The following is a 27156-nucleotide window of genomic DNA, read 5'->3' as shown; positions in this document are numbered from 1 at the left end:
ATGGCTGAATTTAGGGTGTTGGGAGGGGGAGATAGTGGGAGATAAGGTTGGATTGATGGGAGAGGTCAAATTAGGCAGGACCTAGAAATCCCAGGAGAAAAAGTTTAGTTAATTAGCGTATGTAGTACATACTCTGCCCAGGACCCCATTCTCCACTTTCTGGGAAAACAAAGGGCTAATGAATGAATTACAGGTTTTCTTTGGCAAACTGAACACACTAGATAGTTCTGTTTGAAAAGAAGTTGATATCTTGTAGCCTGGACTTCATATTTAACTTCTTGCCATGGCCATCTTTATGAAATGTCAGTCCCCACTGCTGCCTTTAAACCTGCTCGCTTTGATATCTCTGTTGTTGTGAGATCTCTTTGTGGTGGCGTAGAACATCGTGGTTATCTGGATTCCTAAACTGCGCTCACGTTGCTCCCTTTTGTCTGCAAGTCTTAAGACGATGACAGCTTGTCAACAATGTCACAACCCTATATGGGCCAACCTTTCACCTCACCTTCCACAATGAGGCTTTTGAAAACATGTCAACACATATGAATTGGAGTGTGATTGTGGAGATAGAGTGTGGGTAAAAGTGCAGTTTCAGTCACGCTGAGGGAAATGCTTATTTACGTAGATAAATATGAAAAATAGCAGATGAATAGAAACATTCATTTTTTTGACTTGAGTAGCTAGACAACCTGAAAGAAATAATAGCACCAGAGCTGCAGAGAAAAACCCAGTGAGTTACTAAGCATTTAAACAAAAGTTGAATTTTGTTTATAAAAAGTAGCATGAGAAATGTGTGGGATAGAGTCAGGATTAATATGATTTCTCTAGCTAGAGGGCTGACAAACAAATTTCTCTTGGAATTCTTCTTGGTTTCAGAAGGCTCCCACATTATGCCAGAGACCTCCTTGCCTTCCCACTTTCCCTGTCGTTTTTCACCTGTGCTCCTTTCCTTTGTTGGCTGCTTAAGAAATGAAAGGCCTCACGCCCACCTCTTCACCCCACATTAATTAACAAAACAAAACAAAACAAAACACATGGCTAATTTTTCCAGGTTGTCTGAGGGCTTTCCCAATTGTGTAAAAGGACTTTAGCTTATTAAAACCCCTCTTTTCAACACTCTTTATTTTTGTTTGTTTGGCCTACAGAAAAAAAAGCAGTCCCATAAATACTCAAAGGAATGAAGCAACCTCATCTAATATGTCAAAGGAGATTTTTTTGTGTCCTGTGAGTTTCCTGGGAATTTGATACCCAGGGTGAAACAGGAGGTTTATGGCTAAGTCGGAGGGGAGAGGCACCAGTGGAAACTGGGGGCTACACGGCTCTAAGGAAGAGAATCTTCAGGATTTACTCCACTTTTCGTTTCCTTTCAGTAGCCAACAACCACACTCATCCTGACCAGGCCTGGCCAGGCTTTGACATGAGCCCAGGAAATGCCTTTGGTGCACTTAGGACCTCCCCTGCTGGCGCCTTTCCCCAGCCCCTCCTCTTTCCCCAGCCACCCCACTGCCTGCTGGTCCTCCACACTCCGTGGTCTCTCATCAGCCCCCTCCTGTCATCGGGACGGTGCTGCTGAAACCCTCACTCTACTATTTGATGTGAGAAACAGGTTGTGAGAAAAACGTATCAAGGTAGCTATTTCCAGGCTTCCCTGGTGGCGCAGTGGTTGAGAGTCCGCCTGCCGATGCAGGGGACACGGGTTCGTGCCCCGGCCCGGGAAGATCCCACATGCCGCGGAGCGGCTGGGCCCGTGGGCCATGGCCGCTGAGCCTGCGCGTCCGGAGCCTGTGCTCCGCAACGGGAGAGGCCACAACAGTGAGAGGCCCGCGTACCAAAAAAAAAACAAAAACAAGGTAGCTATATTTTCAAGGCAAATTAGGAAATATAGAGAACAACCAGGATCCCAAGTTGAGGTTCAACCATTTTCTCTTTTCCCAGAGGGGTTTTCTAATTGCTATTTGCAAAGTCACCATTTTGTTATAGTGAATTTGCAAAACAAGATTTAGATATATTATTTTCCCTCAGTTTATAATTTGGTACCATTGGGGTAGAAGGGCAGAAATCACTGAAGGGAGTGTCTATAGCATGCAGTAAAACTGCTTTGCCCGCAATATTCTCACATTATAATTCTTAATTTATTCATCCAAAAATATTTGCTGCTCACTTACTCGGGGTGGTGGAGGATACCCAAAAACAAATATAAACAGGTTTTTATTTGGAGGCGGTTCCATTCTAGTGGAAGAAAGGAGGCAAGCCTGGTGCTGTTACCTACAGCAGAATGTGATGGAAGTCACGAGAAATGTTCAAGTTAATGGCTATCAAATTGTATGGAAGAAAGAGATTGTATCTGGTGATGGACTTCGGGGAGGAGACAGGATCTCTTCTGAGATTTTTAAGAAAAGAGGATTAAGGCCAACTGATCTGACAGTGGGAATGGGTAGAATGATTTGGATCAAAGAGAAACAGTGTGAGGAAGAACATAGAATTAACAATGTCCAAGGTTTAGTGGATTCAGGGATTAATGGGGAAACTGGTTTGAAAATAAATCATGTGTAGTGATTTTGTGATAAATAGAGACGGAAACTGTTTGGTTTCTTCATAGAGGGTTTGAATGCTGTGCTAGGATGTGTGGTTTATACAGTAATGAGAAACCACAGGATCGTTGAGCAGGATAGTACCCTGACAAAGAGGTCTTCAAGGCTCGGTGAGAGGTTTCCTTCCATGTACCCACCTATCACATCATACAGCATCCTGGATTGTAACTACCTCTGTAGGTACCCTCTTAAAGACTGTAGACACTTTTAAGGCAGGAACTGCTTTTTGAAAGTGAAAGATGGGCATCTGGAGAACACCTGTCACAGAGTCTGGTACATACCATGGGCTAAAAAGAAAAACAAGTGTTTTGAAGAGATAAATGAAAATATTAGGGCTGACAAATACTGTAGTAGTCCAGGGAAAGCAGAGATTTTTTGGATGGAGACTTAACAGTTCTTGGAGACTGAGTGGATGCAATGGGGAAGAGAGATGGTTTTCAACCCGGTGAGTTTGAGAATGAAGGTAGTCTTGAACAGAAATAAGGTTGTCAGTGAGCCCTCAGCACTGCTGTTTCAATGGGAAATGTGCTGGTGCACACTTCCAAACCCTCATCCTTAGAATTATGCAAGCTGAAATAGCATTCCCGATCCCTGAAAACAGATGTCAGTCAGACATTACAAAAGAAAATCAGTATGTTTATGAAAGTTCATGCTTGCTTACACATATTTTTTTAGAACTTTTGTATACTAAACAATGAATCATGTATTTGTTGATGCTTTTTGAATGTCTATATGCAGCTTAATATTTTACCTTAGGTCCAATATATGAACAGTCTCTTTCACTCTGAACAAATTAAGGAAACTTAAAGAGGATGGAAAGTGGTGGATCTCTTATTCATTGAATTGTTATGTTACATATGGCAATACTTGTTATACTATTTATGGTAATAAATGATGACTCTGCCCTGTTACTTCCCCCAAATCATCCTGGTTGGATAGCAGAAGTGGAGAAGGTATGAAAGAGGTGGAGAGAGACTGTGGTCACCTTCAGCCCAAAGTGGTTGGACTTACTCTTCGTCACATTTTTCAGTAATACTAATAAAAATTTAAATATTATTTAATTGCATGGTTTAAAAAAATTAAACACTTAAATGTTTAACAGGTTAAATTTATGAAATTAAGCACAACATTAGCAAAGAAAGATTATTGGTGGTGGTAGGCAGAGTGTAATTTTGAGGAATGCAATTTTTTATACAAAAAAACCCAGAAGTAGTGGTAACTATAAGTCAGTTCCCCCAAACCACAAAGTATTGCAGGAATTTGGAGCAGGGAGACATCATTTATGGCTGAGTGATCCAGAAAGTATTCATGTACTTGAGGGTATGAGAATTATGGCCTTGAGTTATAGATAGATTTACAGTAGGCAGGAATGCAAGGAAAAAGATTCCAAATAATAAATTGCAGAAAGCTATGCTGTTCCACGGCTGTTGCAGATTAGAACTAGAAAACTGGTTATGCTCTAAGCCTATAACTATTAAGAAATATGTATCCCTCATGTATATGTATGGCTGAGTCGCTTTGTGTGCACCTGAAACTATCACAATATTATTAATCGGCTATACTCCAATATAAAATAAAAAGTTAAAAAAAAAGAAAGAAATATGTATCCCAGAAGTTAACCAGGAAACACATAAAGAACATAATGTTCCCAATTACACAGCTGCAAAAATTAAGTTAGATGTCACAAAGTAGTAAGTATATATAATAAAATTCAGGTTCCTTGCAATTTATACCAAGTTAGTAGAATGTAGTTCCTTTGGAAAGAACCTTATTTCCTCACTGACATAATTATAGATGTATTTAATTCCATCGCTGATTTATTTTTATTGGTAATGAATATTAGTACTTTAGCCTAAAATATCTCTCTTCCTTGTATGTCAAGTAGTTAATGACCTGTAAATTAACTCTTAAATATGCTAAGGATGCTCATTATTTAAAGTAATTATTTAGCAAAGCAATTATCCTTTGGTTATGCAAATTACTGACATTAAATTATAAATGTGTAGGTATCCAGTTTTATGGTTCATTCTGGGCTCTCAAAATGACCTAACAATCCAGGTATTGTTTGTTCCAAAGTTAAATAATGGGAAGATGAAAATACATAATTCAAGGGTGACAGAGAAAATGTTACCCACATCTAGGGATTCCTCCAATTTCTGCAGGCGATAGAGCTGGAGCCCAGGGGATGATGATGACGTTAGCTTTGGCTTGTTATACTCCCCCTGCTGGGTAGTTGTTTAGATTTATGAATATATTATGTGCCAATTACAAGACATATTTTTGGCTTTAATGTCACTTTATTTGAAGACCATTTTCATCAGATGGACATTTAAAGCGTTCTTTTTTTGTGTGCCTACTTAGTGTCAAACACTTACCAAGTACTGGAAATAATCTGTGCCTGGTGGCATGGAGGAGGGTGACCAGGAGAAAGCAGCAGGCAGATCGATACACCTTTTAACCGTGTGCTAAGTGAGACAGATGAGTGCCGGTCAGATGCTCTGAGAAGACTTAGAAGAAACGTCTGGTCCAGACTGGAAGGACAAGAGGAGGTTCTGAAAGAAGTGAAAACAGGTTGAGGGCCAAGAGGAGTAAAAACTGGAGACTGGGAGTGGGGCTGTCTTAGGCAGAGAGAAAAAGCCTGTGAAAGGAGATGAGTAGCGACCGGCTGTCCTCTGGACTGCAAATCATTCAGGGTGGTTCCAAAGCTGAGTGTAAGGATCGTTGTGGTGGTGGTGAACAATGAGGCTGGAGACGGAAGAGGGAAACAGGGGCCTGAAGTTCTTATTTTATTGAGTAATAAATTGGAAGACATTGAAGGATTTTAAGTAAGGGGTTTATAAAATGAGATTTGCATTTTAGGAAGATCACATTAGCTTCAGTATTATGTAAGGGGGTCAAGACAGTTGTGATATTAATGGATGAACAACAAGGTCCTACTGTACAGCACAGGGAACTATATTCAATATCCTGTAATAAACCATAATGGAAAAGATTATGAAAAAGAATATATATTATTAACTGAATCACTTGATGTACAGCAGAAATTAACACATTGTAAATCAAATATACTTCAATAAAATTTTTTTAAAAATCTAGTAGCTTATTTAGTGGGGACCAAAATGTAGGAGGGTCTGCTGTGTGCTGAGTTAACCCTTTAGTTGCTGCATCTGGGCATGTGGGACTGAGGCAGTGTCTCTTCACTAACATACAGAACTAACATTCAGAATCTTAACAGTCATAGGCTGTACTCATATGTTCTAGCTGAATGTCTGCTCTGGGGAGAGGGTCCCGGATGCAGTCAAGGAGAATCACGGGAAGATATTGATACAACCCACATAAAAGTTAACAAAAGAAGTCACAGGAGAGATCAAGAAAATTGAACGCACTGAAGACACTCACACAGAGGAATTAAAATGACCTGGCTATTGATTGGTGGGGATTGAATGACAGGGAGGCACTAGGGGATGACTTGCCTCCTGGCTTGAGTAAACAGATGGATGGTGTTCATTGGCTTTTTGAGAGGAGAGTCAAATGGTGGGGGGTTGGGGGCACTGGTTAGAGTTTATTTGAGGTATCCAAGGAGCACCGAGGAAGAGATGTTTGTGTGGCAGTATTTGATCATATGAATTTGAAGCTCAGGGGAGAGATAGGAATAAGAGTGCAGGTTTAGGAGTCCTCAGACTACAGGTGGGATCTGGAGCCATGGCGGACAGCGTCTTCCAAGCAGAAGAGTAAGATGCCACCATCCTGGGTGATGAGTCTTCAGTGTCGCCCAGGCTACAGTACATCAAACACACACACACACACACACACACACACACACACACAACTTGACAATATGATGGATCTGGGAAATGATAAGTCACATCACAACAGACATGAAACTTACTAAACTACCTCAACCATTCTCATGCAGATCTCAGTACTGAGCAAGCCCACTTTACAGGAGGAGGGTGAAGTGTGTTCGCAAACATGTCCCCTTAGGGTCCAGAACATCCCTCCTCTACCTTTCCCCTTCACTTGGCTAAATGTGTGCTTTTAGGCTTCTTGGTGTAGAGACAGCATTGTTAGGCCATCGTCTTCAGGTCGTCCTCTCTTTCCTGAATACTAAAAGGAATAGGAGAATTTTAATTGATCTCCAATACAAAGTCCAGGGGAAAATTCCCAACTTATATCAAGTTATCTCTAACACACAAACTGGATCTCTTGTTTCCTAATTTACTGCTTTTTCCTAAATCCTCTCCATCTCTTCTATCCACTCTTTTTCTCAGTTCCTCCTTCTCCAGGTCTTTGTACCCGTCAGAATTACTAAAACCAATTTCTAACGTTTCTTGCTTTCTGCCTCCTCTGAAATCCTTCTGAATACAGCTGTCAGCAAGCTTCCAAAACTCCACTTTCATGATGTCACTCACCCAAGGGCTGACAACGATTTTTCCACTGCAGTCAAGTGTAGACTTCTTTCCTTCCAGATTCTCCAGAATAAAACCACACCCAGCATGTGCAATGGTATTTAATGACCCCTTGATAGAACTCTTCAAGGCAACCAGACCTAACTCTTCACTGACCCTTCCCATCAGTCTGCTGTAATTCTTACACTTGTTATCCATTTTGCCAAGCTAGGATCTCAACAGGGATAAACACGGTTTATTAGAAAGAGCACAAAGATGAGATTCAGAAACACTGACCCTAGGTTTGGAGCCTAGTGATCCCTTTGGCAAGGTGTTTAATTTCTCCTCTACAAGAGATAAAGATATCTGCTAACACATTCCACAGTTACGTGGATGGGAAAATGAGACAATCTGTGTGAATGTGTTGTCTAAATTATCAAGAGCTCATAAAACAAATCCTATCTAATTAAAAACTTCTCTTATCTGAAACTCAAGAATACCTGGTTTTTCAACTATTGATAGGTATATATATTTGGTATCTTTGAAAATTTCAGTCTTCTTAGATATAAGTTACAAATCACTACTATTTGAAATAATTTTAAAAAGGGACCCGGAAGTTAGGAGCAGAAACAGAGGCCAAATACTCAGCAAATTCTCAACATCGGCTTTCCAAAAAAGCAGCCTGTGTAACTTTTAAGTTAACCTGGAATGTAGAACTATACTCTTGCCAGTTATAGTCCTATGAGGAGAAATATCATTCCCCATGAGAGGGAATGACAGCTCCACAAGTCTGTAAGATTGAGCCATGAAGTCAAAAAGATAATTATCAAAAATTTGGTGGAGGAATCAAAAACTAAAAACTCAAAAAAGTTAAGTGCTTTCTAATATACGTATTATCTACAACAAAGCAAAAGCAGATATACAAGCAAATACAAGCAAATCATTGTAACTTTGCTGCAAAAAGATTATGAAAAGTGCTGAATAAGTAAATGGAAATACTAGTAAGACACTACTCATTAACACTAATTTAAGGATTAAATTGTCTTTTTAATAAAGGATTAAAGGATCGAAGTTGTCATTTGGATTGCAGTTTCTGTTTCAACAAATATAAAAGTATGAGTTTTTGTAGGTTCACTCAAGATTCTTTCATCTGTAAGCCTACTTTCCATCCTATCTTTGTTTTACTTGTCCTCAGACTGGGGACAGTCTATTAAGTGTTCTGCTAATGCCCAAGGGTCTCGCACGGTATTTCCCCCATTGCTATGATGTAGATGATCTGTTCCTTCCCTAAGTGTTGCCTGTATTGTTGGTCTTTCCCATTCAGCATCACTGGCCTTGTGCTATTCATGAATTATTTGCAAACGTGTGTGTTTTCCTTTCCCAAATAGACTGAAGGCTCCTTAAGGTCAACACAAAATCTAATACTCTCTATTCCTTATACTGAATGTCAAGATGCATATTAGACTCTAACAAGTATTTCTAGAGTAACTGAAATCAAGTCTAAAAACCAGAAGTGTGTTATCTATGGTTTTGCAGCTATAAATGTAACATGAGTAAAATATTTTATTTATTACAAGGATGTAAATTTAGCTCCTCATAAATATTTACTATTAAAGTGTTTAGAGAACCATATTTATTTATGGACTAATACCTTATTCAGTTAATGAAATGTATTTTATAAAGTGGTGCTTTAACAATTATTTTCCAATTACTAACCAAGTCAGAAATGCTTAGAAAATTCAAGACAGTTCATTTGAAATGCTCCAGTTGGTATTATGCCAAAGTGTTTATAAATAGAGCATATATGTAAAATGTACAAAAATCTTTTGTTTCAATCCTGTATTTCTTGACGGAACTTGAAATTAAAAGGGTACTCACATGACCAATTAAATCTACTGCAACTACTTGGGGAATACTGGCAGGAAGAGTTTTTTCTTTTATTCCCTCTTATTTTACAAGTATTTTTAAGTGAAAAGGGCAGCATCATTTTCAGAGTTTATTGAGAACTTCAAATATCTAGTCCCCAGAAGCAAGATTCATCATGAGGAGTATCTAAGGCCTAACCGAGTTTTCAAAATAGTGCCCACATATACCGTACTTGTTGAACAAATTCAGATTTATTGAAAGTAAACATTTACATTGGCTACAATGTTAGAACTATTACAAAGCTGGATAAAAGAGGCTTAAGTAGCAATAGAAAGCAAGTGCAGTAAAAAGTGAATAGAGAAAATATTTGGCCTTAGTGATCTTTTGGCAGTATTTACATTATGTACATATTGTTAAATATTTATAATAACTCTAAGGCACCAAAGGCTAAAGAGCAGGTTGCAATACTATTTTGTGCACAAAAGTCAAGAAATTTATTGTAAAGAAGGCTGTAGAATTAAAGAAACATAGGCATATCTTAATGTTTACATAAAGGAGTGGCTGCGTTTTTAAAATTTCAAATGACACATTAAATATCGGGCAGATTGAAGAAATTATTTTTAGAACATTAAATTATGTTGACTATGTAAATAAGCACTATTTTTTACTGACTTGCTGGTAAATGTGTAATGTAATCTATTCTTCAACACAGCTTTTTCACACTCATGGATATGATATGTTTTGTCTAAAAACTACTTGAAATTCCTTTGAACTACAAAAGCTTATCCTAATATATCAGAGTGTATACAAAATTCCCAAGAAAAATTTACTGGATAATAATATACATCAAATTTATATATAATCTGACAAAAATTTAGCAGGCATTCAAGAATATTTGAATATTCAGTCTGCCATTCTGGCACAGCAGTTGGGTATTTTAATCCTTTAACTGTTAAGGGTGGGCAATTCTTTGTGGCTTCAGGTGAAAGGACATAAAATTGGCCCACGTAGAAAACCAATCCTAAAGGGAACTAATTATTTTCAAATTTTGCAACTTGAAACCCCTTCACTTACTCTTTGGGTGATAACTATGTTATTCATCACTGGTGATTGAAATATCCATATTACTGTATTGTCAAGAGGTAATTGACAACACAGATCTAGCATGGTCTTGACTGTCATACTATTTGATGACTTCTATTTGTAAAATTTTATTTGATCCTTATACTGAAAACCCAAACTTATCTTGACAAACAGTCTATCATTTGTCTTGAGGTAGTGTAATAATGAATTCAGCAGGACAATAGAATAACATCATAATATTTTTAAAATGTGCTTCAAGTGCCACCGTGAAATCCATACATTTAGATGGTAGACAGTCCAAGGTTGAATGGACCTTCATGACGTATTAAATCACTATCTGATGAAGTCATCCAGACTTTAACAAGGATAATGAGGTCTTCCTTAGAACCTTCTGAAACCCCATGCCCTCAGGCAAGTTATGGTACAAGTTATGGTACAAAGTACTGATAAAATTCTTTCAGTGATAATAAAGATTCATAGACTTACATATTAAAAGTTTCCTTTCTTTTAGCTAAGGGGAGAATAATTGAGGGATTTCTTCTCTAAACTCTTAAATTTTTCAATGAGAAATATTCATAGCATTAACAATAGCTTGAGTAGGTTTCTTATATCACACAGTATTTGAGAGTGAATTTAAGGATGTGGCACTCTTATATTTAAATTTTAAATTTAGAAACCACCTTCAAATCCAACATTTGACTGAGATTTGCTGAGCAACAAAATAAAAATCATTTTAACATAACGCAATCTAAGGCACCAAAGTACCTTACCATAATGTATTCTACAGCACTAGGTTATATGTATATTATTACTTTTTCTCTTCTCGAACGTTCAATCATTTTCTTCTCTTTTTAAATACAGTGGACAATGAAAGAGGACAAATTATTCATAGTGAAATGTTTACAAAATCAGTAATGCAGGAAAAAAAGTAGAACTAATAAATTAAGGCTCCTCTTCTCCCACTTGAAGAATGAAAAGAAATGATTGCCTTTGCTCAGTGGGTTAATGTTAAGTAGTAGTGGCTACATAATTAGTATAACTATTACAAAGAATCAGTGAACAGACTTCAAGTGATGATAGAAGTACAATACAATATCACATGTTTGGAATTATCAAATAAGTCAAAAGATAATATCTTAACGAGGTAACTCAATCAAGGCATGATGATAATGTTTAAACTTCTAAATTTTAAGGACCTGCTTGGATTCTGAAAGCATGATATTCATCTACTAATGGGTATTGAAATTAGATTCTGTAGAAATAAACATCCGTTTACTATAGTATTCCCAATATCAAAAGTCCAATGAGAAGACTGGCTTTATTTTTAGATACAGGCTTAAAAAGTTTTGACAATTTTTCAAAACAAACTAAAATCTGTCATTCTGCATTGCAAAAGCATTCGATTATCATGAGAAGACATCTTACTATCATAAAAGATGTCTATTATCTGTAATATTTAGTGGACATTAAAACTATCAACTACTTTCCTTGCTCTGATAGATGAATCTACTTTTATTCTTAAGTTGACAGTAGAAGTTTGTATTATAATGTTTTATCTCCCCTAAATAGTCTCCCTTGAGTCCTCCAAGCTACCCTTCCAGTTCAGATTCTAATACTATACCCCTTACAGGTCACTCAACTGTTGAGTAAATCCTTAGTGGATTAGTGGTTTTTAAATTATGCTTGGAGGCACTTTAAAGAGTTTTTGGAGGTGCCTCAGTGGTCCTAGTGGCCAAACACATGGGGTTTCAAGATTTCAATTTCCAAATCCTACTATTACATCCTCATATTTATGTCATATATACATGAATGTCCCACAAAATTAATTTGAAAATGTAATTTTGTTGCTTTAAAATATTTTTAAAACACAGTAAAGGGATTTGGGAGACTTGGGAGTCTTGGCAGAAAGAAGCAAGGAGTCCTCCTGTCCCATGTAAAGTCTTCAGATATTTGGTCACAGAACTGAATAAGATACTGTATCTTGGACCTACAACACCAATATTATCCCTCAGTCTGGCCTTGAGTTCAGAGGCACAAGTCAAAACAGATCAATGTTTTAGGTGGATCCTATCACAATGATTAATATCCCTTCAAGTCTATTTTTGCAGAAATAAGTGGCATATCAATTATTTACAATATAAGAAAACAAACAATTAGTAAATGCTTCCTAGATAGCAATCCTTAACAATGTGTATGACCTTTGTTCTCACCTTTTATACCAAAGGAACAAGCACAGAATTTATATTACACTTGCAAATGAGTATACATTTTTATTTTTTCTTTCTAAATAAATTAGAGTCAGATATGAGCCTTGATTCAGGGTTTGAATAGAGTGGCAGACTTGCTAATTAAACTGCTCTCATGAATGGCCTTATTCCAAAAACATCATGTAGGAAAAGAAACACTGTCAATTAAAAATTGTAATGAATAAGAACTTAGGTCCCAAAGAAATAGTAATGATTTTGATGCACACATGACTCTTGAAAAGAGAATGCTGAGAGCTGGTGTTATTGTTCTCTATATAAACTTATTCATGTTCTTTTAATATAAAAGAAACTTCAAAGTTTGTCTTCTTTCTCAATATGAAAAAAAAATAAGCAGAGGTATTAGATGAAAAATATAAAAATGCTGGTGTGGTACAAATAAATGTAGAAAACGTTCCACAGTAGGAAATAAAAATATATACACTGTTGTTTTAAATTCTGAGGCCTTTCTTTTAAACATATTATCATTTGAATAAAGATGTTCCCCAAATTATAATATTATAAAGAGTTAAATTTTAACTGAAGGGAAAATTCTTTAAACAAATAGAAAACTTGTTTGCAAATATTTTCAGTGAATGAGCAGTGGTGAATTTGGCTCATATCTTGGTTTATGTCCAGAGAGAATATTATTTTCTTACTGAACATTATTTTCTTTCCATCGAATGAGAACAGAATTGTGGAGCTGTGCCATCTGTTAAAATACACGTATGTGTACATACACACATATATGCACGATCATACATTTTGATGCATGAATCTATAGATATGTATATTACATACTTTTGGGCAAAGCACTGTATCTAAGACCTAATTGCTTTTGTATATGGAAAAGTAACAGGTTAGGAAACATCCCTCCCCAAAACATTCGAATGTTCATACCGCTAATTATATAGCACATCAGAATGTGCAAACATTACACTTATTGCAAAGTATCTTATAGATTTAGACGCCATTATAAAATGCTTTCAGTTCTATTTTTGTACCCTAAGATGTCGGTATATAATACCAAGTTTCCAATTAAAGAGTTTAATATAAAAATATCAGCACAAAACTGTTTTTTCAATCTGTTTATTGTGTGAGGAACCCAAACTTCAGTTTAAGTGCTGTTGTAATTTTATTACTAGATTCCATAACCCTACAATTGATAAATTTTATACCATTTTAGGTATTTAATGAGAAACTTAGAAATACTAAGAAAAAAATCAGTATTCAAAGGGTTAATTTTGTTTATAATAACAATAAATTATTTTATCATCTTCTTCAGTTCAAAATCCAGCTTTGAACCCGAGGAAGGCTTTCAAATCATGTTAATTAAATGGTGGTCCTTTAACCAGTAGCAGTTTGATTACCAATTACTCGAAGGATCTCTTTGTGAATGCCTCCTTCTTGTGTGTTAATATTTGTGTCTCCCACTTGGCCATCTTCGTAGCTAAAACACAAGACACAGAAACATAAAACGTTCGAAAAGAAGAAACATTCAAAAACATCCCCAAAGCATTTAAGACAGCTTAGAAATGCTGTCTGGTACCTAAAGTACAGCCCAAGGGAATCAAGAGCCAGAGACAGGTGCTTCTCAGTTGTGTTTAATAATGTGCTCACATTACTGAACACGTGATTATTCTACGTCATGCCCTGATTTGACCCTTCCTTTTTAATTTTAACTTTTTAATCTCACGTAAAGCATTGCCTGAGATGCGGGAAGCGCCCCAGTGTCTTTGGCTCTGCAAACATTTTTCACAGCAGTTGTTATATGAAGCCTGCTGAGAAAGAAGATACTGACTTCAGCTTTATGTTCCTTGGGTTCTGGATTTCTTAACTCCACTCCTACTTCAATCATTTATTTTCTGATCAGTGACACTCTCAGAAAAATCACTTCACTTTCCACCATTGCTCCTTTGCCATTCCTGCCTTCTAATTATTATTCTGTCGTAATCAGTGCTGCATTTTTTTTTATCACTGGTTGCTCTATTTAGTCCGACTACAACAATATTCTTATTTATGCTGGTACTACACACAAGAATGCCAGTCTGCTAAGTTTAGCTAAGCAATAGAAGTGAAAATATAACTTTAAAGGACAGCAATTACTAAGTCCTTTAGAAAGAAGTAATTACATTTTAGATGATAATTCATTTCCTCAAATAAACTTACTTGGGCAATAAGAATTTCCCAAGAATGAATTTTTAAACTTCCATGATAATATTCAGAGTAGAATAGGTGATGAATTAATTTTACTTCATAAAAATGACTTCAAGACAGAAGCTTTAGAGAAGTGGTAATTACTTCAAAATAGATAACCAGGGGTGTAAGCATAGTGTCTCAAAGATTAATGTGTGCCACTGTCTTTTCCTCACCATGCTTAAATTCTCCTGAAATAGCACAGTACAGAAAAAGGAAATAGATGACACATAACAATGAGAACTTAGGTCCTTACATAATCAACTACTTAAAAACCTAGTGATGGTTGCATCTATATCGAGTTTAAACTCCTAAGAAGTGGCCCAAGTTTGCCTACTTGGTTAATTTTTACCGTGCAAATACACACACACATACGTATACATAAGGCACCCAATGGTGAGACATTATTGTAAAAAAAAGAATGGGATATGTGGTACAAAGCCCAGTTGTAATTATTTTCTCAGGAGTTCAAACAATAAGTGCTCTGTTACAAACTAGAGAATGTGTAAAGTGAAATGCTTTAGACCTAGATCTAATTGGGTGTTTTGTAGCAAACTGTGTAAAGATATATTTTATTGGGCAAGTAAAATATGTTAGCCTGGCTTTTGTATAAATCCAGGCTACTCACTGGACCAAGGGTAAGCTAAGCCATCCATAATTCTGAGCCAAGGCTGGGGAAGCAACCTGGCTTGCAGGCTTGGCCCACATGAGGTAATGGTGTTTTATCAAACCAACTGGCCTAGCTCCTCTAGGATACAGATTGTGGAAAACAAAAGAGACTGACGAAAAGAGAATGAACCAGACACAAAGGAAACCATAGTGCTTTGAGAGAAGCGGGAAGAGTGGCAGGTCTTAGAACTGCTTTGGTTCTTGATGGCTTCCCAACTTCTGATACCAGTCTACCATGTATCTCCATCCTAAGTTTCCTAATAGCTGTTTATATAAGATATTTTCAGCTTAATAGATACCAGCCTACATATTACCATCTCTGTTCTTTTCAACTTAAAGTTGGCCTTGATTAAGGTTTGCCTGTAATACATTAAAACTTCTCATTTTTTCCTCAACCCACTGCAATCATTCTTCAGATCCTACTACCCTACTGAAAAGTACTGACAATGGTTGCCCATGGCCTCCTAGCTGATAAATTCAGGAGACTGTATCTGCTATGTCTGCAGCATGTGATACAGCTGACTGCTCTTTTTCTTAAAGCTATATCATCTCTTCCGTCCCTAGTTGGCCCTTTGATTATTAATTCTCAGTCTCTTTCATTGCATTCTCTCCCCTGGCCTCCCATTTCAATGCTGGTTTTATCCACAATTCCCTCCTCAGTGTTCCCTCTTTTTATGATATGCAAACTCCCTTTACTTTAGTCTGTCCCATTGTTGTAACTATCACCCACATGCTGATTCCTAAAACTGTATCTCCAGTCCTTACATCTTTCCCTAACTATAAATTTCCTACAGAAATCACAGAGGTGGTATATGCAAAGTTGAACTTAACTTCTTAATACAAAACTGACTGCTCTTTTCTACTCTGTCAATATCTCAGTTTGAACTACCATCATCTACCCACCCCACCAACATGAAAACTTCAGTCATTCTTGGTTATTCCACGTGCCCAAATCCAATACATCATCAAGTTATGTTGCTTCCATTTCCCTAGTTATTCCCACTTGCATCTTCTCTCCATGTAATACCATCACCTTCGTTTAGGCATTCATTATCATTCATCTAAACGGGTGATTTTCAAGTGGCAGGTTGTGTACAGTTAGCAGGCTTTGAAATTAGGTTGTCCAGGCTAGCATTTTCCAATGAAATTAGAATAAAGTAGGACAGAGAGTATTGACTGCACCACACAAAGTAAGATTGTTCTTTCCCAAGTCACAATGTCAAATCCATTTCTTTCTGTAGTGAGAAACGCTGACCTAGACTATCGTAATGACATTATAACTGATCTTTCTCTCTCTACGCTTATCCCCCCCATCCCTCCTACAAGACTATTCTCTGCCCTGCTAGAGTGATGCAAATGGCCTTCGCTTCACTTGCAGAACAAGATCCAATGTCACTGGCATGGCACACCTGGGTCCTTCATAATCCAAACCTAAACTTCTTCTCTAGTCATGACCCATCACTCCTCCCTCACTCTGTTTCCCAGTCAAACGGAAGCGTTTGCTATATCCAAGTATTACACATTCATTGACACTTAAAAAGCATTTGAAGTTAATGGAGAGGAGATGAGACTCACATTCTTTAAATAAACTATAATAATTTATAGAAAGAACACAGGAGGAGGAGAGAATAGAGAGCAAGAGTGAGAGAATGAGATTGAAAGTATTAAGAAAAATGCTGATTTTTCCATTGTCTATGAGGCCCATAAGGAAACACAACAGCTGCGGGCTGAAGGATAAAATCAGTCAAAGGCATTCAGGTGTCTTAAATTATGAAGCATATATAATAATAAAGGTAAAACCAACTACCGTTTGAATTGGTCAACCAGCAGGGCTTAGATAAATGAATTACTAGTGGCATTAAGACATTATTACAATACAGCATACAGATTATTTTGCAGCTATTTGTTAGTATTGCAGACAAACACTAAGCTGTTAATATAACACTGAAGTTCACTTACGTCCAGGCAGCAACAAAATTAAAAAAAGAAAGAAATACAGCAAGAATGATATCAATAGGGAAATGATACACTTGACTGGGGTTTTCTACAGAAGGAAAAATGAAACCATCTAAAAGAAGACAAAAGTTACTTATGTCCCTAGGAATATAAAAAGATAACTGAAATTTTAATAAATAATAAACCAATTTGCTTTAAAAGCTATGAGACAATGGATGGCATCTGGCTATCTGGAACTCTCTTGGGTATGTTAGGAAATTTCATGGACAAAAACTTAAATGTATTGACAACCTTTATTTTCAAACTGATTAGAGCAGCTCTGTGACAGTTTTAAGATTGGTTCACATACATTTGTTTGCTTTTCTTTTCTTTTTTTTTTTTTTTTGCGGTACGCGGGCCTCTCACTGTTGTGGCCTCTCCCATTGCGGAGCACAGGCTCCGGACGCGCAGGCTCAGCGGCCATGGCTCACGGGCCTAGCTGCTCCGCGGCATGTGGGATCCTCCCGGACCGGAGCACGAACCCGTGTCCCCTGCATCGGCAGGCGGACTCTCAACCACTGCGCCACCAGGGAAGCCCTACACTTGTTTTCTGACTCCCTAAATCTGGAAGCCAGAAATGATAGCACTGTTTTTCATTAGTCACAGAGAGGAGAAATTCAATGTGAACTGAATGATATCCAGCACTTCTCCAAAGTTCTTGTAAGAAATCTGATGCTGTAGTGTACTGTCTGCTTCAGAGCCCGTGTATAAATCTGTCTATTAAGTTAGAACATTCAGTCTTTTGTCATTGCTTTCATTCAATATGTATTACGTGTTTCTGCACGAGATGCAAGATTCCCAAACACGGACAGAATTTGCATTTTACTAGGGGAGATAACAGAGTTATGCAAAAAACTGGAGGACAAGGCAGCCTGGGTGATACAAAGAAAGGGCAAGCAGAACTGACAGTAAAGACAGATCCTGTCTGAGTGGGACACCGGGAGAGGCCCCACGGAAAAGACCATACAGTTAAGCCTGGAAAGATTGGCTAAAGGCTGAGCTGGTGAGAGAGCCAACCATTCCTACTGACCGAGCAAAGGCACATTAGCGGGGAAAAGAATTCCAAGTTTTTTTCAAGAAACAGCTTGGATAATATTTTATTCAATCAGTGGTTTGTATGGGTAACTGAAGTCAAGTCAGATGGGCACTATATTGCAGAATGCCATGTTTTTATTTGTTAATTACTATCAGCCTGTATGAGCAAGGAATAATCAAGGTCTCCTTCTGGAAAAATAATGTGGTAGAAATTGTATGATCTTATTAACCATAGCTAACTCTAAGTGGGAATATGATGGGTGATTGTCTCTCTTTTTGCTTACCTTTGATTTCAGTTTCTGTACATTGAACAGGTATCACTGGTGTAAGGATGGCAATGTTTAAAAAATCCGGCATTTTAAAAAACAGATTAGGAGCAATGAAGAAAGCAGAAGCGTGGAAAATAACTAGTAACATTTTGGTGTACTCTAGGGGAGAGAACGATACACACTGAAACAAAGGTGTGACGAAAACTGCACATGTGAAATGAATTTGACATTGTGACTTGGGAAAGAACACTCTTACTTTGTGTGGGGCAGTTTTCTTCACACCTTTGTGAAGAAAATATAGAAGAAAACTGTGAAAAGATGTAATTGGGAACTGATGACTAGTGAGCATGGAAAAAGGAATTGAAAACTACAGCAATAATGGGTTCCACTTTGTACATAATGATTTTAAGGTATTAGTGGACTTTGGGGGACAAAATATCCAGCAAGCAGTTCTAAAATGGGCATTTCATTCATTCCTACGTATCTGCCAAGCACTGTGCTAGGTACGCAAACACAAATGAGCTGTATAGTCCCTGACCTCAAGAGGTATACAGAGTTAATGGAGAAGACAGTACCTAAAAAAGAACAATCCAGTAATAAACACATGCCCAGGGTATTACATAGTAACAAAAGGGAGCAGCACAAAGGCATCAAGGGAAGTTTCTGGGAGGAGGGAAGACATACATGAAGATTTAAAAGAGGAGTGGGAATTAGATAAACAATATGAGGGAAGAAAATGGAAGAGAGAATTCAAGATTAATGGAGAAAGGAAAGAGCAAAAGCATGGAGTGTGGAAATCCCAGCACACAGTTCAGGTTGTGCAGCATAACAACATGGGGTGAGAAACAGTGGGCAACGAAAAGTGGTGGGCCATGCAGCTGGAGACTGGATCTCCTCCACCTTCAACGCAGTGGTATTGAAGGAAGAACAAAGCACCAAGGAATCAGTTGGTTCCCTTTGTAAAGGAGACTGGACTTCATCTTATAAGTAGTAGGCAGCTATCAAAGACTTTTAAGCAGGGGAGTAATGTAGCAGTTTCAATCTTGGAAAGAGATCTGGGTTAGAGACAGAGAAATTGGATTCATTATAGACTTGGGATAAAGCAAAGCTCCCAGATCATATCAGCTTGATGTCACACAATTTATGTCACTGAGCCATGACTGAATGTCCTATCTTTTAACTTCATAAATAAGCTGTCTCCCTGCTATGTTCCCATTCAAACACTGTGTATCTTTTGCAAAATCATGATGCAAAGCAAAGTATCTCTTATTTCATGTAACAGTCATGATACAATTATTTTATAAATTTTTCCTGTAGCTACCTTTTTAGATATATTTCAAACTTTGACCTAAAATTAAAACAATACATATTCCAAAATATTTTCCTTTTTGCCTTCTTCTGTTCATTCATTAAAAATTTGCTGACAAGCAGCTGTACATCAGGTACCGTGCAAGGTGATGCAGGGCACGCAGGACAGTAAAAACACAAGAGTAGGAGTCTGCCTTTTAGGAGTTCACAGTCTTGTGGAAGAGTCAGATACAATGAATAAACTGAATTTTAAATTGAAGTTCTGCACTGAGTTGTAGGAATACCAGGAAGAGAGATTAATTTTGATTAGGAGCTTCATAGAAGAGGTGGTATTTGAGCTAGATCTTAAAAGATAGAATAGACTTTAGATAGGAATTCCTGAAATTTATTTAGCACCGACATCTGCTTGACGCAAGAACTGAAAATACCCTGCATCACTTTTCTGCACATAGTCTTGTTTTATTTGGTCCTTCTTGCTCCTAAATTTCTGAACTTCTTGAAATATGTTGAGAAATATATACCTTAAATCGACGTAATAGAGAAACTATGGAAACGATTCATTTGCAGATCTGCCTGCTCTAAATCAGAGAACCACTAAAGCATCAAACATGTAGGTTGTAACACCAGATAATAAGCAAGATACAAAAACCTGGAGGTTCTTAACCTTTCCTTGGTCCCAGACAGTTGAGGGAGAAGACACACTCCTATCTCTATGAGTTTACACTATGGCAGTGGTGGGGGCAGTGTAACATGGGGTGCCCATGGCACTAGATACACCTAATCTATTAACCTGCCAAATCATCAATTACCTTCTCTTGGATTTTATTATTTATTCCTATTTCTGGAAAACACCAATAATAAGTTTTCCTCTCTAGCTTTAAAATCCCCATTTCATAACATTTTTGTTGTATATGACTGGAGCACCATACGTCTCTGTGGTTTTCACACCCCCTGTGAAACTTCTGGCCCTTTTTAAAATAGCTGCCTTATTTCTACATATTGACCTTAATGTCTTTGTACACATGTGTCTCAAGGTCAGTAATGAAATCAAGCTCTAGCAACAATTCCTAGACCCTCAGAACCGTCTGGAATCTGTTCTTAACATCTGAATTATTACCTTTTGCCTGAAGCACTTATCTTTGATTAAGTTTATTCATTTTTGGAGTCTTCCAACAAATTTTTTTCAAACTTCTTATTCTCTTATTTTTTTCCTAACAGATACCTTCCTTTAAATTTTAATTTTTTCTGATACCCTGTTCTAAAGTTTCCCCCATTTTTCTCTCATTCTCTGTTATTGTTTACTTATTGGGAAGAATGTGATTAGGATATTAGATGACTGTTTTATTTATTTATTTAATTTTATACATTTTATTATCTCCACTCTGGAAGTCAGATTAGCATAGAATTTATATAATTTTTAATATTTTCAGTTAGTAACAGATAAAAAGGAGGCCTCACCAATTTATATCCTAGTCATCAGGCAAAGCATCTAACTTTAGAGATCACATAATGTGTTAAAAAAAAGAAAGGATAAAATAAGAATAGAAATTGAGTTTCTGTCTGATTATGGTATATCTGATAACTCACTTCTTTCTCCTCAATTTATTCTTTTCCTAGATAGTGCCATTCACCAGGCAGGCACATCACTAGCAGAACTCTGTGATTATATCTTTTATAAAGAAGGAAAACTGATGGTTGTAATTAGAATGTACATTAGTGAATGGATTCTCCTTTTCATGTGTTTTGAATCTTATCAATTTTCCTTAATTAGTTCCTTCTCTCCTGAGGGAGCAGGAAAAAAGAATGAAGTCTCATTTGTGTTTATAAAGGAATGAAAATCATTACCTTAATAGAATTTTTTCCTTTGCATTATTTGGAAAGTATCTGAGTGTACTGAAGGCTTTTTCTTCTCTTTTCTTCAGATGGTCTTTCCTCACTTTTTTCTTATGAAATATAGAAATCCTTCTCTCCAGTCAACATACACACACCCACACATATACCTCCACTGATTTAGTTTACATATAATTTATGTAAAACTGCCAAGAGGTAACACGAGAAATGTTTACTGCCTACTTCCATGTCTAATGTTATTTAGCTCAACAACTATGAATTTTAGCAAGATGCTAAAAGGAGCAGATTAACTGATTAACGACAAGCTAAGGAAAGGCCTCTGGAGTTACTTTTCCATGAAAATCTCCAGCTCACACAATGAAATAACTTTGTGATTGGAGGTGTCTTTTGGAAGGCCGACCTTCTAACAATGGATAAGAGTCAAGATGAGCAAGAAAGAAGAAGGGAAAAAATATTCAATGAGTGCCTTTCAGTGAAGACCTGCACTGTGCTATACCTTAATCTGAATCATAACCTTAAAAAGCAGACAGCTATCCTGGGAGCCTCCAGAGCCATGGTTGTACACTTCTCTACCTTGCCTTCTGCCCCAGGAGGGTGACTTCTATGGACTTGGTCAATATGCTCCCTTGCCCTCTAGTTTCTGGTAGAGTTTGGCCAATGGGGAGGGTGAGGTCAAGGTTTTGCTTGGTTCCAGCCCCACAAGGTCACCTTGGGCTGCCTACGTCCCTGAACTGAAGGCCATGACTCCTGTCAAAGCTGATGAACTAGAAATGGCTCTCCTACCAGGTTCTGATAACTGCTTCCTATTCTTAACTCTTTGGACCTGAAGATGTATAATAACTCTGGTGCTACTAGCTCCAGGTTACTGTCCTAGACCTATGATTTCCCTATAATCACACTTTTGTAAGTGATCTAACTGTGAATGATAGAAATTATCTCGTTTCTTAGGGGCCAGTGGTTTCCTGTTGGGATTCTAACTGATACCGGTATATTGTTCTGCTGTATCTATTGATGATGTTATATTGCGTCTACTGAGGAAGCTCAGAGAGGTTATGCAGCTTGGCCAATGTCACCTCACTAATAACTGGTGAGCCTAGACACAAACTGTCTGATCAAAAGCAGCAGGGTTCTTTTTACTATACTCATTGCTGTCTTGCCACTAAGAATGAAATCTATAGGTATGTATATGTCTCATACTATGTAATCTATATATTAATATGTAACATAAACACAAAAGATAGATAAATACATAATATATAAACCTGGATCATAAGAAAAATCACACTTTTCAGACCAACCAAAAGAAAACCAGGCAGTTCATAAAATTTTCATTGCGAACCGTCAGTCAATAAGCTAATAGATCAAATGCTGCAGATGTAGCATGCTCCAGCTATGCTACATATCGAAGTAATCATGAGACAGTCATTTTGACATGGCTTATAAAACAAGTCAGTGCATTTTTCCAGCTTCTTTTTAGAAAGTTACATAAACGTACAAAACAGATATACTCAACTCTTCCTTGAGGTCCTTTCTGTGACAGGACCGTGGATGAGGAAGGCTCAGGCATGGGAGAAAGTTGAGAGTTAAGCAAGGTGGGTAAAAATCAGACAGATCTACTGCACTCATTTACTTAGGGAAGAAAAATACCACTCTTGTATTTTCATGCAGCTCTTATGCTATAGCTGTGTCAAAAAACCCACATTAACATGCCCTGCATTGCCAGCCTCTATCATATGGAATGCAGATCAACTTTTTATAGGAAGAAGACCTTCTCATTATTGTTTTCCTCATTCCCAGGTCTAATATTTTTTTAAATCTATAAATAATATATGTGTATATTTATGTGTGTGTATATATCTATCTAGATACATATAAGATCTGTACGTATGTATATATACACTTCTATACACATGTATACATACATACACACAGATAGTAGTTAAAGAGACCATGTTTTCCTTCAATTCTTCTAAGTTAATAGCATTTAAACACCCCTGTTTTTCACAGCTTAGTAAAACAAAACAAAAACATTGAGTTGATGAGAAAATACCTGTCTGCTATATTTTGGCAGCTAAAGTGACCAAAGAATAATGTAGTCACTACTACCTCACTTATGGAGAAGACAATAACATAGGATTTTAAGTTTTTACACTTACACAAAAAAGAACCGTGTGCAGACATGATCAGTATTTGGGACAACCCATATCTCTCCATGTTTGTGCAGGTCAGGTGAGGTGATCACTGTAAATGGAAGAGAAAATTAAAGAACTATTTATTCTAAGTTACTGTATCCCTTCTCTTAGAAATCTAAAAGCAAAAGTGCATGCACAAATTAACATATGGAAAATGTTTCTTTCACCTTATTAAGCTATCAAGAAATGTAAATAAAAACAGTGAAATGCCAAGTAACAATTTTATGTCTGGAACACGATTAGCATAACAATAGGAAGGAAATCACTTTTGTGTTATGGTGGCAAATAGGTCCTGACTTGGGAACTATGTAGAAAGCAACTTAGCATCCTCTATAACCATCAAACGTTGAAAAACTTGAAAGACAGTAAACAGTGGCTACCGAAACTCCCAACACAAGAAGAAAACAAAATGAACTTTTAGCCAAAGTCAGATTTTAAAGCAAGAACAAAGGAAAGTATATGATCTTGCAAATCGCCTGTCAATTTTCTGTCCTAAGTTCAGAATCGAAGAATAATTTCAGTGTAGGAATGAGAAAGGCCTACTGGGTTATCTACTCAGCACTTGGTTCATCTTTCAGATTTTTTATGGTATTATACATTCAGAAACCAACATAAAGAGGAAGGGGTATATTAACAAAACAGAAAAGCAATACTTGATCAGAAAGAGATAATTACCATTCTGAAATATCTGCCAAGAATAAAATATAGCACTAGTTGAATTCTTGCCAATTCTGCTTTTTGGTTTTAACCTTTATGACCTCTGTTGTAAGTATTTTCCATTTGTGCCCTTAGAGATGGTCATAAGGAATAAAGTTTTCACTAGTCCACTGTGAGCATTTTGTAAACACACTTAAACTTTTAAATACAGATAAGAGAGAGAATTAACGCTATGAGAATTGTAAAACTTTCAACTTACCTTCACATAAGGCTATGCATTTTAAGTTACGGCTTTGCAGGAACTGGGATTGCTGTCCTTTTTTCTGTGACTAAAGTCCAAAAGAATTTAAAAATTAGAGTAAAAATGGGACAGTCACTCAAGTGAAAAAAAAGAATCATCATTAAAAAGTAATAGTCACTAAGATAGCTCCAGAGGTTTAAAAAAGGTCTATCTCGACCAGCAGCAAAATCCTTGAATTCTCTCTTAATGTCAATCTATATTTGTTATATCACTTAATTTCTGTACATAATCATAATTAAATTACTCTCAAAAATAAGCAAATTAAAAAATACTAAATTAAAGTTCAATAGCCTCACAACATAGAATTAGAACTCAAATTTATTTTTACCAGAAGCCTAGCATCTCTATTTAGAGGGAAACAAAATTAAAGTTGCATAATCTTTTCATACATTAAAATGAATTATTCTAGATCATCTAACTACCCAAAACAAACCCATATTTATAGCATCATTAAGCCACAGAGGTTTCAGAAACATTTCATGTAGAAAATCTGGGGGTTTGTTTTTGTTTTCAGACACTAGACTAGCTATACTCTTTTTAAAATAATCTAAAGTCACATTATTCATCAGATGGATTTTAATTTGTCCAGAATGCTTGTTTTCTCTGAAACAACAAGGGATCTGTGTTTGCCCTTCTCTATGCCTTGAGTGCTCTTTCTCCCAGAGAGCCATATGGCTCGTGCACCCACCACCTATAGGTCTTTACTCAAATAGAACCTTCTCAGAGCATCCTTTCCTGATCACCCCATTTAAAATTCATTCGAGTTCCATCTTGCATCCCACAGCATTCAACATCCCTTTCCCCTGATTTTTCTTTGTAAGATTTACCACCATCTAGCATTCTTTCTATCTAAATATATATTTAGTTTATTTATATCCACTCAGTAGAACGCAGGCACCAAGAGGATTTGTCTATCGCTGATGATCACTGTAGCCCAATATCTTGGAGATGTCCAGCACCACTCTTGTAGAAGATCAATACATACTTATTGAATATTTATTGAATAAAGGCATTTTAGGGTGAGTTTCATTCCTGTAGGAGTAATGACCACTTAAAATAATTCTGCAGATTTAAAAAGCCTGAGTATTTATCGAAGTCCTGCCAGCTAAGGGAGCTAGAGTTCACTCATCAGAGGCAGTCACCCGATTAGCTACAACACCTGTGATGCGTTGCTGTTTTTACTGCTTGAAGCTGGCTCATCCTTGGCTGACACCTTCTGCTTCTTGTTCATCCCTAAAAACATCAGCAAAATAATAATTTAGGGACAAAGCCGTATCAGGCAGCTCAAAATACAATCCATCTACACTGCAAAGTTCCACTTTAGGCAAAGGTTTGACAGCATCAGGCCACAGACCATCACAAAGGGCTCCTGAAGGAGCAGTCTGCTGTGTCCTGAGCAAGCAGGGTGGAAAGTTGGTGGGTTCTGGAAATCCTGGTCAAATTATAAAGTAGAAAATATACTTTGTTTTTCTTTGCATTGAAAAGAAGGCTAGGACCTTCCCTTGCATAAAATTGATATAATCAGAAAATTCTTAAAACTTGATTTTAAAAGGCGTTTAGGACCTAAATTTTATTCTTACCGTCTGGTGACTAGAAGAAGATAAGGGGTGGAAAATATAAACAATTTCAGAAAAATATATTTATACTGCAACTTAACTTCATGCTCAATTCCTGTAGAATTTACTATTCCTCCTAATAAAGGAAAACTATTTAAGTCCTTTTGTCTATGATACTCACAAGTCTTACCTTAACCTGTTAATGCCATGGCTTTTTACTGTGAAATATTTCAGACAAAACAGAATTAAAATTCCTGTCTGTTTTAGAATAGGTAGATTTGTAGCTATAGTGTATTTAAAAATGCTCATCTACTATCCTGAAGTTGAGAAGCCTATTTGTTTGCTGCTGTTTCAATAAAAGGCTTAATGAAAATGGGGCAAAGCCTATGGACCAAACTGCAAATGGTGTGGACGCAGGCACTTTCCAAGGCAGACATTCCCGCAAAGGGGCAGAAGGGGGTGTGGTCAAGCTGAGGAACAGGCGAAGCTATTAGTGCAGAAAGATGGTTCTGCTCTCTAACTCCTAGACCTGAAGCCCTCCAAACCAAGTATGAAGCTACTTCAACGTACTGTAGAGGTTCTTCCTTTTTTTTTCTCAGATCAAGGACACTGAAAGAATTGGATGAAAGCTATCTACCCTCTCTCCACACAAACATTCACACAGACAAATTTCACATTCATCTGAATCCCTCAAAAACCTTTCCATGAACCCATCTAAGGAGTCAGTACACCCGTATAAGAAGAAGAAAATCACAGGACTCGATGATGTGTTGTGTTGTCCTTATCTATGCTGAGATTGTATTTATTTATTAAAAATGGTTTGATATTACTTTTTTTACTGTGTTCTGTTTTAAAAAGATTTAGAGTCTGATTTAAGCTGATTCTGATCATCTTTCCCACTGAACTACATGATTTTATTTCCTATACTATCTTACTCTTCTGATATTTATTTTCCTAGT

The 27156-nt window shown here is 37.0% G+C and overlaps 1 protein-coding gene across 2 annotated transcripts in view; it reads right to left on the bottom strand.

Annotated features, from left to right (window-relative positions):
• The window catches only part of PARP8 (poly(ADP-ribose) polymerase family member 8), a 202708-nt gene that overhangs the window by 12509 nt on the left and 163043 nt on the right, over positions 1-27156 (bottom strand). Inside the window, exons 24-27 of one of the 2 annotated variants that reach the window (XM_029216106.1) lie at positions 25801-25874; positions 24600-24669; positions 23648-23732; positions 13244-13618 (exon numbers count right to left, since the gene is read on the bottom strand). In XM_029216106.1, coding sequence (XP_029071939.1) covers positions 13516-13618; positions 23648-23732; positions 24600-24669; positions 25801-25874 — 332 coding nt within the window. In that variant the 3' untranslated portion in view covers positions 13244-13515. Of the gene's footprint in view, positions 1-13243; positions 13619-23647; positions 23733-24599; positions 24670-25800; positions 25875-27156 lie in introns of those variants that run through there. The other variant, XM_029216107.1, reaches the window with a different exon arrangement.

Source organism: Monodon monoceros, unplaced genomic scaffold (assembly GCF_005190385.1).
Source record: "Monodon monoceros isolate NGI ecotype Baffin Bay Population unplaced genomic scaffold, NGI_Narwhal_1 Super_Scaffold_12, whole genome shotgun sequence".
NCBI classification, from domain to species: Eukaryota; Metazoa; Chordata; class Mammalia; order Artiodactyla; family Monodontidae; genus Monodon; species Monodon monoceros.
Note: the sequence above shows the minus strand (reverse complement) of the source record. Positions and strands in the feature narration are given on the sequence as shown.